At 38.5% G+C, this 15589-nt stretch overlaps 1 protein-coding gene across 1 annotated transcript in view; it reads right to left on the bottom strand.

Annotated features, from left to right (window-relative positions):
- Positions 1-15589, bottom strand: part of LOC111746230 — a 61883-nt gene that overhangs the window by 44473 nt on the left and 1821 nt on the right. The window contains exon 2 of the mRNA XM_023537174.1: positions 9733-9934. Coding sequence (XP_023392942.1) covers positions 9733-9934 — 202 coding nt within the window. The remainder of the gene's footprint in view (positions 1-9732; positions 9935-15589) is intronic.

The following is a 15589-nucleotide window of genomic DNA, read 5'->3' as shown; positions in this document are numbered from 1 at the left end:
GATTTTCCCAAAATTAACAAAAGGCATCGAGCCAGATTCATTTCTTCACTCATTTCTCTATTGAGAGGATGTCACTGTCACATCCCCTTTCCCACTGTCAGGCTTGTCTGCCCTGAGGTGGGCTGTGTTCTGCTCCCTCCTTCCCACTCTACCCTTTTAATTAACAAGCTCAATGTTCCTCAACCCTCCAGAGGTCTCAATATTCACTGAAGATCTTTGGGGGAGCTTTTCAAAAATACTGATACTCAAACTCTTCCCCCGTGATTCAATTGGTCTGAGGGTAAGGGGTCTGAGTATCTGGTGTTTTTGAAAAGATCCCCAGGTGATCTGAATGTGTAGCCAGACTGAAAACCACCAGCAGCTGCTCAGCCTGGTACCAGGTGAGTTCATTTCTGTGGAAAATATTAGGAAGTTGATCTTGCCCCAAATCAAGTCTAATTATCCAGTTCAGACTTACCAATCACAAAATTGTTCTTCTTGACTCCATTGGCAGATTCCTACTCTTATCCTTCAGTGTGTTCAGAATTCAAGAGAAGAAGAGACAGGTGTTATTTATTAGTACTGCAAAACCCAACAATCATTTGGCTAAATACTTAATTTTGATTCATTTACTGTGAAGAATTTAATTCATTCTGATGTTTTTGTCTTGCATCTGAGTCCGTGCACACTTATGTTGATTAAAATTGTAATTGACATGTGTCAGAATTTCAAGAATATGTTAAAAAGTCATGAGGTCATAAATCTACCATAAAAAGACCAGAGGTGTCCTCATGTTGGTCTCTGTAAACTTTTGTGTTTCTCTCCCTCGACTTTTACCTGCTTTTCCTGAAAAAGAAGTGGAAAACAAGAGATGAATGGCTCTAAGAGACTGTAAAACTGTGTGAAAGATTTTAGAGATGACTCTGCCAGACAGAAGCAAAAAGCATTGCTACATAACCACTGAACTGGTATCTACCACCATTGCTCACATAATGAGAAAAATGGCCTCAGAATCTAGGCAAATGAGCTAAACAGTAAGCAAGAGCAGTGAAGAAATGAATGATAACAGAGGTGACCCCTTGAAAGGCGGACAGGGGGAACATTTACTTGGCCCAGGCATCGACAGGGAGAGAAAGCAGAACCTACACTCTCTTTTCTCATGAGCTGGTGAAAAGCTTTCGATAGCTTCAGACTGGGACATGGCCTTTATATGGCTTATTCCCTTAAACCTTATTCACATAAGGTTTCACGTGAACTGACATCGTACATGTCGGTTCTCATATAACTCATATAATTCTGACATGTCTCCAATGTAGTTTAATCATATTCGTTACTAAATAATCTCTTCATGCAAATGCAAATTTATACCAAAATACTGCTTATTTGTATTGCAAATTTATACCAAAATACTGCTTATTTGTATTATACATTTGTTATTTACATTCTTTGTAATAGTCTTGATAATTTAGCCCTGTGATATTTATTTCTCTCTTCATCCATGTATCATATACTTCCTGAAACGGCATTTGCAGCAGCTGGAATGGAAAATCAAGGCATGAGCTTCAAGCAGTACATTGCCTGAGTTAAAAAAACACCATGTCTCACAGACACACACACACACACACACACACCATGTCTCACACACACACACACACACACACACACACACACACACAAATGTTGAGATACAGCATTGGAAACTGTCTATCATGCTTTGTGGCGTCTGTGCCCGTCCAACTCCGCTCCCTTGGCAGGTCCCTGTGAGCTCAATTCTCCACATCATTATGATCCCTGAGTAAGTACAACCAGAGATTCTCAAGAGAAAGTGAAAAATTGGAGGAAAGAGGATGTGTTTAAAAAAAAAAAAGTAGAAAAAATTGTATTGTAAATAAACGGGTCTTCCTTCTGGAAAAGACTTAATTGCTTGGGGTGGGGGAAGGTTGTTTAGCAGCTATTTGGGTACTTCTTAATTGCTTTATGTACATTATCTCAACTAATCATTATAGTAACCGCATGTTTAAATGTAAGTAACAGTATATCACTCTGATATAAGCCCTATATTACTTCTATCTAGTGACTTTCCTTTAGTTTCCAAAGTAAATTAAATTGTTTTAATTGAAATATTTCAGTAACAAATATTGAAAAAGTTCTGCTTAGATTAAAAGTAGCACATTATGGGGAACCTATAGTATCCCATTTTTTTCATCATTTACCCACATGAGGTTCCACAGACAGAAGCAGAAGGGGACCAGGGGACACAGACTCTGTGACCCTGCCTGCACTTGGAAGTTCGTTGGAATTAGTTTCACAAGAGTCAAATGAAAAAGAACCATATCGTCATAAAAGATATTCTGGGAAAAAAATTAAGTATGATTTCTTTCAAAATATTAATAAAAATAACAGAATCAATTGAAATAAGGATGGGAACCGAAATAAAAGAACTGTTGACAAAAACGGTGATTTTAGCAAATACCATCTCATTGCCTGACTGCAAGCATGGCTCCAGGAGAGGAAAACAATATGGTGTTTTTCTTATTCCTTTTTTGAGATCAATTACAATTAAAAGGTGGAGAAAAAAATTTGACATGGTTCTAATTAGAAGTTAAAATTTCTAGCGATCAATTCTTTTATACTTTGACCTCAGATCACAGAATATAACACCAGATGGAGATTTTTAGATAAGACACAAAAAATGACTTATAAGAGGAAAAACTGAGACATTAGACTTCATCAAAACAAACACCATCAAGGGGAAGAAAACCTCATTAAGTTATACATGTAGAATCTGTGCATTTCTCTGTATGTAAATTATACCTCGATTAGGAAAGAGATTTGTTGTAAAAGTGAAAAAAAAATTTTCAATTATAGTTGACATTCAATATTATATTAGTTTCAGGTGTACAGCACAGTGGTTAGACATTTGTATAACTTATGAAGCGATTCCCCCCATAAGTCAAGTACCCACTTGGCACCATACATAGCTATTACGAGATTATTAACTATATTACCTACGCTGTACTTTATATCCCTGTGACTATTTTGTATTTGCCAATTTGTATTTCTTAATTACTTCACCTTTTTCATCCAGCCTCCCAACCCCCCTCCCATCTGGCAACCATTAGTTTGTTCTCTGTATCTATGAGTCTGTTTCTGTTTTGCTTATTTTGTTTAAAAGTGAAAAAAATTAATCATAGAGCATAAAAGCTAATGTTTACAGAAGGAAAATAAAAAACAATAGTTATTATTATTATATGCCTAGCCCAAACTATCATATCATAAATTTACAACGCGTATCTGTCATTGAAATTGAGATTTATTTTAAAGAGCAGGAATTCTCTTTTATTTCTAAGAAGGATAAATAAAATTATTTAATGTAATGCAAACCATAATTTAAATGCTTCTATTGAATAAGACCTTTTCTGTAATCCATATGCCTTAGGGAAATAATTTGTATTGATCTTATATCCAGCTGGGCAGTTTATGGCCAGCATTTAAATGTGACTCCATGCCCAATAAAATCTGCCAAATCTTAATTTGAGATTCTAAAACACTAAATGAGGTCAATTACAATAAATTCTAATGCACATTTTTTTCTTACTTTAATCAATCTAACTGTTATCATCTTGCCATGCAAACACACATACAGAAAATTAACTATTTTAAATTGGAAGCAGTAAGAATTCTTCTCTTCCTCTTAATGGTATTTCACCGGCTAGACCGAGGAGTTTGTCTTGGCCTCTATTACCAGGAGTCATATAGATCTAGCAAAAAGGGAGATAAAAGAGCTTAATTTGGATGAAAAAGATCTGTAGTAAGTTTGTGTTCTAAATTCTTTAAATATGTAAAACTAGCATTTCTTAAACCCTGTGCTTTTTTGCAGTGTGTTCAGTCCTGGTACAAAACCCTCTGTGCTGTTAAAACACACCTATTAATTCATCACCTTCCAACAGTACCTGTAAGGCTCTGTAACATCCAGTAGACAGAGCTTCTGGAAAAATCGTAGTATTTGACTTCATATTTCTTCCCACATTTGCATTTTCTCTCTCATTTATATTTTAGATCAAGGCTTCCAACAATAAGATGTTCAGTTATAGAAAATCTCAAGCAGTGATTCTTCTCTATCAATATTTGTTATAATTAATAACATCATAGTTAAAGTTTGCCTTATGTTGATGAACAAGATTTTAACTAAAATTTAATATATAGATTTTTAAAATTACATTTTTGAAAACATGAATCGAGTAACACTCCAAGGTGCAAGGTCTTTATTTTTTATAGCTCTACTGAGGTACAATTGACGTATAGTAAACCGCACATGTTAAAATGTACTATTCGATTAGTTTTGACATAAGTACACACCCATGGAAACCATCACCAAAATCAAGATAATAGACATGTTTATCATTCCTAACAGTTTCCTTGTGTCCTTCTATAATTCTCCCTTTTTCTCTCCTTCCTCACCTTCCCTGTGCTTTTTCTCTCTATAGATTAGTTTGAATTTCCCAGAATTTTATGTAGATGAGATCACACAACATGGATTCTTTTTTAATCTGGCTTCTCCCACTCGGTGTAAATATTTTGCGATTCACCGACATTGCTGCATGGGTCAGTAGTTTATTCTTTTTTATTGCAGAGTAGTATTCCACAGCATAATTATTTCACGGTTTGTTAATGCATTCACCTATGATGGACATGTGAGTGGTTCCCAGCATGGGGCTGCTATCAGCAGTCACGTAACAAGTCTTTAGGTAAACATATGCTTTTCTTTCTCTCAGACAGATACCTAGTTGTGGAACGGTCAGGTCATGGTGAGAGTGTGTTTAACTTTTTAATAAACAGCTGAGCTGTTTTCTAAGCTGTAATACCATTTCTACTACTGCCCGCATTGTATGAGAGTTCCATCTCCTCCACACCCTTGCCAACACCCGGTATGATCGATCTTTTTAATTTTAGCCATTCTGGTGGGTATGTAGTGGTGTCCCAAATGGTTTTAGTCAGCAGAGAAGTTTTGATATCAACAATTATTTTAAGATTTTGACCAAGACATCAGTATTTTTACGGCTCCCCTGGTGGTTCTACTGTGCACCCAGGGTTGAGAATCACACTGGATGAAACAGGTGACCCTTTCTTAATAGAGAAAATATTTTACATACTGATTTTGTAGCCTGTACTTTCACACACTTTGCATTGACAGCCCTAAACTACCATTCTCCAAATTTGGACTTTTAAACACAAGCTGACTGATGGTAGCTGCCATTGGCTACCACTCCATGAAAGGCAACGGGGGTGAGAGAAGAGGTTTTTTAGGCCTAGCTAGGGTGGATACTGAGTGAGCAGGAATTGGATAGTAAAAATTTAGTATTCTCAAAATAAGTAAAGAACGCTTACAACTTAACAATACGATAAAGCCAAAGAAAGTGGGCAAAAGATCTAAAAGAACACCTCGCCAAAGAAGACATCCGATAATAAATAAGCATATTAAGAAATGCTCAACATCATTTGTCACTGGGGAAATGCAAATCAAAATGACAATGAGATACAACTACATACCTATTAAAATGACTAAAGTTTCAAAAATTGACAACATCAGTTGCCGGTGAAGATGCAGAGCAGCAGAGCTCTCATTTATTGTTAATGGGTATACGAAATGGTAGGTCACTTTGGAGGACAGTTTGACAGTTTCGTACAAAGCTAAACACAGTCTTATATGATCCAGCAATCATACTCTTAAAAATTTATCTAACTGACTTGAAAATTTATATCCACACAAAATCCTGCATGTGAATGTTTATAGAGGCCTTATCCATAATTGCCAAAAACTAGAACCATCCAAATTTCTTTGGTGACTAGATAAACAAATTGCACTGTATTTACTCAAAAGAATACTATTCAGTGATAAAAAGGAAAGAGGTATGAAGCCACACAAAGACATGGATAAATCTTAAACGCATACTGGTAAGCGAATGAGGCCAATCCGAAAAGGCTACATACTTTATGATTCCATTTATACGACATGCTGGAAAAGGCAAAACTGTTAAGATGATAAAACAAAAGTGCTGTTAAAAGGTAACTATTCAGTCTGTCTTCTAGATCAATGTGGGTTTGATTTTTTATTTTTACATGACTTCTCCATCACTTTCCTACATGCATAAACATTCTGACTTTTGGAATCATATTTATCTGAAAGTTTGCTACTGATTCAACAAAACATAACTTCTCTTTAACAAAAATCTTAGTCAAACAATATCTGCTATAGAGACTGATTACCAAATCTTTGCTGATTTACATTTAGAATCACAAACTATAACTATTTTGCCAACTAGCTATTAGCAAACAGTTAATATCCAGAAGATAATATGCCTCATGACCTCACTTCCAAAGCCAGAGCTGCTAGGAACAGGAGAAAGATACCTAATCAAATATGGCCAACCAGATCCTGACTCCTGGGAATTTGGAAGTAAAACATAGGGATTCTCTTAAGTCTCAGTTGATGTTTGAGATGACACGAGGTCGGTCTGGACTGGGTACCTGAAGTGGATGCCCAAAGCTCAACGTCCCCTCTGCCAGAGTGGCAGCTGCTGACTGCTCATAACTGAGTCCCTCTCTAGCACCCAGGAACAGAAGTATCCAATAACAGGTCAATATGGGGAATTTGGAGGTCCTGCTGCCCTTGCGGAGAGCTCTCTGCAGAATTGGCTAAAGCCTCTGTTGTTTACACACCACAGTTAAACTTCTCCCTCCCAATATTTCTTCCCTCACTCCTTTACAGGCATTGCTCTTGAGATCATTCCCAATGATCTTTCTGCACAGAAATCTCTATGTCGGAGTCTAGATTCCAGATCTGATCTAAGGCAGTGGCTGTGTTTGAAACAGAGCAAAGAAAGCTGATTTTGAGAAAAAGGAGAAAGAAGCAGTTGGGCAGAGAATACTATGTATAAATCATACCAGCACAAAAGAGTGATGAAATCCTCAATAAAACACTAGCAAACATTAAACACAATGACCAAGTGGCATTTATTTCTGAAATGCAAGGGTGGTTCAACATATGAGAACTAATTTATGTAATATACCTTATTAACAGAATGAAGGGGGGATCACATGATCATCTCAATTGATGCATTTGATAAAATTCAGTATCCTATCATGATAAAAACTCTCAAAAAATTAGGAATAGAAGGTAATTATCTCAACATAATAAAAGCCGTACATGAAAAACCCACAGCAAACTTTATTGTCAATGATAAAAGCCGGAAAGCTTATTCTCCAAGATCGAGAACAAGACAAGAGTCAGAGTGTGCACTCTCACCACCTCTGTTCAACAGTGTACCAGAAGTTTGAGCCAGAACAATTAGGCAAGGAAAACACATCCATATTGGAAATGAAGAAGTAAAATTATCTCTGTTTGCAGATGACATGAACTTATATGTAGAGAACCCTAAAGATTCCTCTCTCACACACACACACACACACACACACACACACACACACACACACAAATAGTTAGAGCAAATAAATGAATTCAGCGAAGTAGCAGGATACAAAGTCAACATGCAAAAATCAGTTGCATGTCTATACACTAACAACGAAAAAATCTGAAAAGGAAATTATGAAAATGATTCCATTTACAATGGCATCAAAAAGAATAAAGTATTTAGAAATTATTTCACCAAGGAAGTGAAAGACTTGTACAATGAAAACTATAAAACATTGTTTAAAGGAATTAAAGAAAACATAAGTCAATGGGAACATATCCCATGTTCATGGATTGGAAGACTTAATATTGTTAAGATGTCGGTACTACTCAAAGCAATCTACAAATTCAATGCAATCCCTGTCAAAATCCCAATGATCCTCTTTGCAGAAATAGAAAACCCTATCCTAAAATTTGTATAGAATCCCACAAGGCCCTGAATAGTCAAAACAATTTTCAAAAGGAAGAACAAAGCTGGAATATCCACACTTCTTGACTTCAAAACTTACTACCAAGCTACAGTAATCAAAAAAAAGTATAGTACTGGCATAAAGACTAACGTATAAACCAATGGAATAGAATAGAGAGTCCAGAAATAAACCCTCACATATACAGTCAAATGATTTCGGACACGCGTGCCAAGACCATCCAATGGGGAAAGGACAGTCTTTTCAAAAAAATTAACTCAAGATGGATCAAAGATTTAAATGTAAGACCTAAAACTATGAAACTTTAGAAGAAAGCATAGAGCAAAACTTCACGACATTGGATTTGGCAATGGTTTCTTAGCTCTGACACCAAGAGAGCAAGCAACCAAAGAAAAAATAGATGCATTGGACTTCACAAAAATTTTAAAACTTTGTGCATGAAAAGATAACATTCACAAAGTAAAAAGGCAGCCCACAGAATAGGAGAAAATATTTAAAAATCATATATCTGCTAAGGAATTGATATCTAGAATATATAGAGAACGCCTAAAATTCAACAGTAAGAAAACCAACAAATTTTTAAAAATGGGCAAGGACTTAATAAATATTTCTCCAAAGAAGAGAATAAAATGCTGATCATCAGAGAAATACAAATCAAATCCACAGTGAGATGCCACCTCGTTCCCACTAAGATGGCTATTAACAAAAAACAAAAACAGAAAGTAACAAGTGTTGGTGAGCATGTGGAGAAATTGGACCCCTTGGGAACTGTTGATGAGAATGTACAATGGTACAGCCACTGTGGAAAACAGTAGGGCAGTTTCTCAAAAAATTAAAAGTAGAATTACCATATGGTCCAGCAATTTTACTTCTGGGTTTATATGGAAAAGAATTGAAAGCAAGAGCACAAAGAGGTATTTGTACACCCATGTTCATAGCATTATTCACAATAGCTAAAATGTGGAAGCAGTCCAAGTGTCCACTGATGAAAGAAAGGATAAGCAAAATGCGTATATGCATGCAATGCGATATTGTTCAGCCTTAAAAAGAAAGGAAATTCTGACTTAAGCTACAACCTGATGAATCTGAAGGTCATTATGCTAAGTGAAAAAAAGCCGGTTTCAAAAAGACAAATATTGTATGATTGATTCCACTTATATGAGATATTTAGTCAAAATCATAGCAATGTAAAGCAGAACGGTGGTTGCCAGGGGCTGGGAGAGGGGAGAATGGGGAGTTAGTGGTCAATGGGTGTGGAGTTTGTTTTACAAGATGAAAAGAGCTATGGATATGGGTAGTGGTGATAGTTAGACAACATTATAAATACATCTACTGCCACTGCACTGTACACATAAAAACGGCTAAGATGATACATTTCATATCATGTATATTTTACCACGATAAAAAAAAATTTGAGAAGAATAGCAAAAGAGAGAAGGAGACACTTCCTGGTGGTCCTCTAGTTTGAAAAGCCCATCTGTACTTCCTGTCTAAGTTCATTGAGCTATCAGAGCTTTCCTTCAAGATCTTCTTTTGGCTTGAGCCACTTTGAATGGATTTTGTTCCTTGCAGATCAAACAATTCCTGTTCCTTTTGTGCTTTTGGTCAATGATATTAGGTAGCAATGACAACTGCTTTACAGACTGCATGCCCTGGGGCGATACAGTATATGCAAATGTATCTTAGTATTTCACAGATGTTAATGCTTATTAAGTAACCTGACTAACACAAGGTTCCCATGGGCATAGCCTCTGCACAGTGTCAATGCAAAGAAACCATCAGCCAAGTTTAATTTTAAACCAAGTCTTAAAATCCCGCTCCCCCCGCCCTCTGCCCTTTCTTCTCACTCTCTACCTCTCTCATATCTTGCAGTTGCCTCCAAAACATCTTTCTCCTTGCTCTGCTCTCAGCTCCCCACCGAAAATCCTCTGGCAAGTCTTCTCGAGCTCTCTCTTTTCTTTCCCATCCTCCTCCTCCTGCTGCTGTTCTTCCGCCCCTGCCTTTCTGGTACTTCTCCCTCTGAGTATGGCTGGGGCGCGGAGCAGGAAGGGGATGGCTGAGAACAAAAGCCAGGGAGAATTTTGTTAGGAGGCAAGAGGAAATAAATACACTATATATATAACATATAATTACAGTATACTAATTACATATGCATGTTATGATTGAAATAGACTTCATAAGCAGAGTTATTTTTTATTGACAGTTTGTATCTTAAGAGTTAAAGCACAAGACAAAAAAATGAGAAGCCGAGGTACCCAAGATGGTGTCTTGAGTCTATCTGTGAACAAACCAAACTTTAGAGGCTTAATATCGCGATTTATTATTGTCTCTGAGGACTCTGTGGGTTCATTCGGCTCAGCTAAGTGGTTCTCCCGGTCTCTCCCGCATTTGCATTTAGATAAGAGCTGGGGCTGAAGTCTTCTGAAGCTTGGTAGTGCTGGGGTCCAAGATGGCAAATTCACCTCATGTCTGATGCCTCAGTGCCGCTCCACGTGGCCTCTCTCTCTGTAGGAGTACTCTGCTTGGTGACTGCTTGGGGCTAAAAGAGCCAGTCGAGTGCAAAGAGCCTGCCCAGATTCAAAGGAGAGGGAGAGAAATGGACTCTACCTCTTTCTGGGGAGGGGGAGCTGGTTGCCACTGTCTTTACAAAATATAGTGTGCTACAGATGGCATTAAAGTGATCTCTTTAAATTAGAAATAAATACTCCCTACAATTAAGGACAAGCCAAATGAAATAAATGGGCAAAACTTTATAAAAATACTAAACAAAAGAAAAAAAATACCGCCCTCCCACAAAAAGGTAGAAGGATACTTGATACAGATCAGCTCAGGTCTCTTGCCAGAAGGAGAAAGCGCCCTTTAGCCGGGAAGAAATGGGCCAAAATACATGTTGGACATGCCAGTTAAAATACATGTGGGACATGCCAGTTAAAATCAAACTCAATTTAAACCCAGTTTCTCTGCAGTCCCATAGCCCACATTCTCTAGCCACTAGCCAGCATCCTCTGCAGATATGTTCCCGGAAGACGGCTTCATTAGTCCCTCTGCAAAAAAAGAAGCCACCTGGGGAATTTTCTCCCACATTATCATCCCATGATATTGTGTTCTTCCTTGTCTGTGATTCATTCTGCCATTGTCTTTGCCATCTCTCAGACCTTTTCGCTGCCACTCCTGTATCCTGAAGCTATTTCTGAAGTGTTCCTCTACTCCGGTGCTTTAACCGAGGACATGATTCCCACTGCAGCTTTCTCAAAGAGAAAGTAGTTTTATTCCTTCATACTCCAGGAAGACAGAGTTTAGGAGGTGAGTTTGCTGTTCTCCATGCTCCCCATTGCTACTTGCAGACCATTAGTTGCTCATCTTTTTATTAAAAAAAAAAAAAACCAACACAAAACACAACATCTTTTCTCATGAGGCATCATGCTCCCCGATTTCAAACTATATAACAAAGGTATAGTAATCAAAATAGTACGGTATTGGCATAAAAACAGACAAATATATCAATGGAACAGAATAGAAAGCCAAGAAATAAACCCATATCTGGGTTTGCAAACAATCAATTTATAACAAAGGAACAAAAATATACAATGGAGAAAAGATGGTTTCTTCAATAAATGGTTTGGAGAAAACTGGACAACCATATGCAAAAGAATGAAACTGGACCACTTTCTTACACCATACACAGAAATTAACTTGAAATGGATTAATGACTTGAATGTAATGTTAAGGGTGGAAAATTTTCAAGTGAGCCAACTAGCTAAGTCAGCTACAGGGAAGAAATATCTTTAGATACCAGAAGTTGTCCTACTTGCTTGGGTGTGGTTTAGGAGGTGTATTGTATAAGATATGAAGATGGCCAATGGCTGCTTCTGTAATCCACTTACTTGTTAACCAGGGTGTGGTACTAGGTGATGTATTGTGCTAATGGCCAACTTCTGCTTCTGTAATCTGCTTGCTTGTTCTAGGCTTTATAACTGCCTCACTCTCAAACCCCGGGGCTGATCTCTATCCCTGCGTGGTAGAGTCAGTCACCGGCCAGCTAATAAAGACTCATAATTAATCTCAATTGGCTCCATGGGTCTCAGAATCATTCGTGCCACAACAGTAAGACCTGAAATCATAAAACTCCTAGAAGAAAATACAGGTGGTAAGCTCATTGACGTAGATCTTGTTGATGATTTTTTGAATCAGACACCAAAAGCAAAAACAACAAAAGCAAAAATCAGTTAGTGGAATTACATCAAACTAAAAACCTCTGCACAGCAAAGGAAACCATCAACAAAATGAAAGGCAACCTACTGAATGGGAGAAAATATTTGCAAATCATATATCTGATAAGGGGTTAATACTCAAAATATGTAAAGAACTCATACACTCAATAACAAAACAAAAAACAAAAAATTCAATTTAAAAATGGGCAGTAGATTTGAATAGACAGTTTTTCAAAGAAAGACATACAGATGGCTAACAGTTATATGAAAAGATGCTCAACGTCATTAATCATCAGGGAAATGCAAATCGAAACAATAATATAACATCTCACACCTGCTGGAATGGTTATTATCAAAAAGACGAGATGTAACAAATGTTACTGAGGACGTGGAGAAAAGGAGACCTTTGTCCACTGTCGCTGAGAATGTGAATTGGTGCGAACACTGTGGAAAACAGTATGGTGATTCCTCAAAAAATTTAAATAGAACCGCCAAATGATCCAGCAATACCACTTCAGGGTCTTTACCAGAAACAAATTCTCATTTCAAAAAAAACGAGACGAAAACTCAAAAAAGGTCTCTCATTTCAAAACCCTGACACCTGACTCTTAATCTTTTTTTAAGGTGATATTAAATTTTGTCATCATTCTGTTTGTCTGGAACATTTGCGTGCTCTCAAATGACCCAGACTCAACAAGAAGTTATGTGGCCACCCTAATTCTGAATGACTCGAACAATTACCTGGGAAGATACACACAACCCCTTGGTTTCTCATTCTCTTGATTACCTCAGCCATCCAGGCCCACGGTCACACCTTGGGCAATATAAGCACCCATGATCTTACTACCTCCAGAAGCAAAATGTAATCTGCCTACCTCCTGGCCACAATACCCATCTTTCCAGTTGGCTAGTTTGGCCACTCCCATTTTGGCCAACCATTCTTCAAACCTAGGTAACCTAGCCCTGCAGGAAAGTCATAGATTTGAGCAGACCACTCCATCATAATCAGCAACTTCAAACAGACCCCCAGGCTGTCTGGAAATCCTATTACTTTTTTCTGATAGACTCACTTTCCCATTCTCTGCAATGACCTTGTCAAACTTTCTCCAGCTCCCCAAATCTATGACCTGCTTACGTCCTACCTCTCTTTTAGCAGATGCCCCCACTTCTCTTCTTACTTGATAATAGAAGCCTTAGATTAGAACTTCCTTATTTTACAGCTCTCAAAAAGAAAATCCTTATCTGCTCTGATAAAATAGAAAAGGTCTCATTTATCTTATCTAAAGACTCATTCATTTATTTCTGCTTTGGACCCTATCCACTTCCTCAGTCTCAAGAACTTTTCACCATCAATTATCTCCGTTCGCTAATATTCAACTCCTCGCTCTTATCTGAATTCTTCCTATTTGAAAACCATTTTAAAAAAATAAATAAAATCTTCCTCGATTTCACATGCCACATTCACTGCCTCCCCATACCTCTCCTCTTCTTCACAGGCAAACTTTTCAAAAGGGTTATTTTGCTCACTGTCTTCATTTCTTTACACCCTGTTCACATCTCAATCCAGTCTGGCCTCCAGCCCATCATGCTATTGAAATAGGTCTCTGAGGTCACTAACAGTGCTAGAGTTGGACGGACAGGCCTCAGTCTTCATCTTATATGCCTTTCAACATCTCCAGATGTGGACATGGCTGATCACTCCCTCCCATTCTTGTGACTTCCACAATATTACCTTCCCCAGGTTTGCCTCCTACCCCTTTAAAGCTCTTACTTACTGTCTCCTTTGCAGGCTCAGCTTCCTCTACTTAGAATGATGGCAATCCTTAAAGTTCCTAAGCAATCTCGTCGGTGGCCACCTGTAGGTAGATTACTCGAACTGTGTATCTCTAACGCTAAAGGCACTCTCTCGCACCATCTCTACTACAAGTCTCCAACTGGATGTCTCAAAGGCGCATCAAACTCAACTTGCTCAAAAGAAAACATCCTCTTTCTCTCCCCCAAACAGGCCTCTTCTAGCATTGTTCATCTCAATGAAATGCAGTGCCCTCCACAATTATCCGAGCTCGATTCTTAGGAGTCACTTTGGGCTCCCCGCTCTTCCTCACTCAGCCCATATTCAGTCCTCACACTCTCCCGTCACTACCGTCTAAATATCTCTCAGGTTCATCCACTTCTTTCCATTCTCACTGCCACCAACCAAGTCCGACCCAACGTAACCTCTCACCCAGCCTAGCTCAGAAATCTTTCTGCACCCATTCTTTTCCTCACCTGATCAATTCCCCAAACTATAGCCAGAGTGATTTTTCTAAAACATAAATCCCACCACCTGCCAGCTTAAAATATTATTTCGCACACTCTCTTTGCATTTAGGCTGAGTAAACAACCCTTGACATGGTTCACGTGGTTCCACAGTTTGTCACTACTGGCCTTTCTTTACCTAGCCTTGCCTCTCAGGACTTCCTAACACTCCAGTCACACCAGTTTACATTCGATTCCTAATCCCCTCTGCCACTCTCCAACCCTAGGCCAGCCCAGCAGCAATCGCTGTTGGTTCCACTTTGAGACTGTACCTTGAATCCAAACTCTTCACCATCTCCACTGTCAAGGCTCCTAATCAAAGCTATCATCATCTTTCACCTGGACTATTGTGCTGGCTGGAAAATTACTGCTTGGCTATCACCCATGGGAACATAGGCTATCGCCCATGGGAACATAACATTCTAACAATAAGCTTTCTGCTTCTGTACCCCCGCTTGCACAACCGACCTGTGGGTTGACAGTTAGTAAACAGAAGAAAAATAGACTTTTGTGTTAAGACAGAATGAGGAATGGGATTTAGGGCTTAAAAACCCTGTACCTCTACATTTCGGGGCTGCTTAATTTGGGGTCTGCGTACCCCTGGCAGAGCCAGCTGGCTGAATGAAGAGTGTGTTTCCTATAACTCACTGATTTCTGGTGGTCCGTGTTCTTTCAGGGGCTGGCGGCTACAACACTATGGCCTCAGTTTACTGAGTAATCTCTGCTTTTTTTCTCTTGCCTCTTTCAATCGATTTTTCAATCACCAACCAGCATGATGGCATATAGAATTTAAATCATGTACTGACTAAAAACCTTCTGATAATTCCCCATTGTAATTAAAATAAAACCCAAAGTCCTCAAGGCTGACCCTAAGGCCCTGCTTGATCTGGTCCTTGCCTCTCTCTCTGTCACCGTCCTCTACCACTGCTATAGGCCAGTCACATTGCCTTCTTCCTAATCTTCTACCTTCCTATCTCGAGACCATTTCTTGCTCTTCCCTCTCTTGGAATGCTTTTCTGAGTCCCTGAATGGTTGCCCCTTTTTGTTTCTCTGCAAAGAGGTGTTCCCTGACATCATTTCCTTTCCCATAAAAGTCACTTCATTGCTTGACTTGACGTTCTGTCTGTTCAGAGCTTTCGAATGGCCTCCCGTGGCTCACAGTAATTCATAACCAAAATGGTCCCTTCCTTCCTGTTTTTCCA

This window comes from Pteropus vampyrus, unplaced genomic scaffold (assembly GCF_000151845.1).
Source record: "Pteropus vampyrus isolate Shadow unplaced genomic scaffold, Pvam_2.0 Scaffold180, whole genome shotgun sequence".
NCBI lineage: Eukaryota > Metazoa > Chordata > Mammalia > Chiroptera > Pteropodidae > Pteropus > Pteropus vampyrus.
This window is presented reverse-complemented; position numbering and strand designations above follow the sequence as displayed.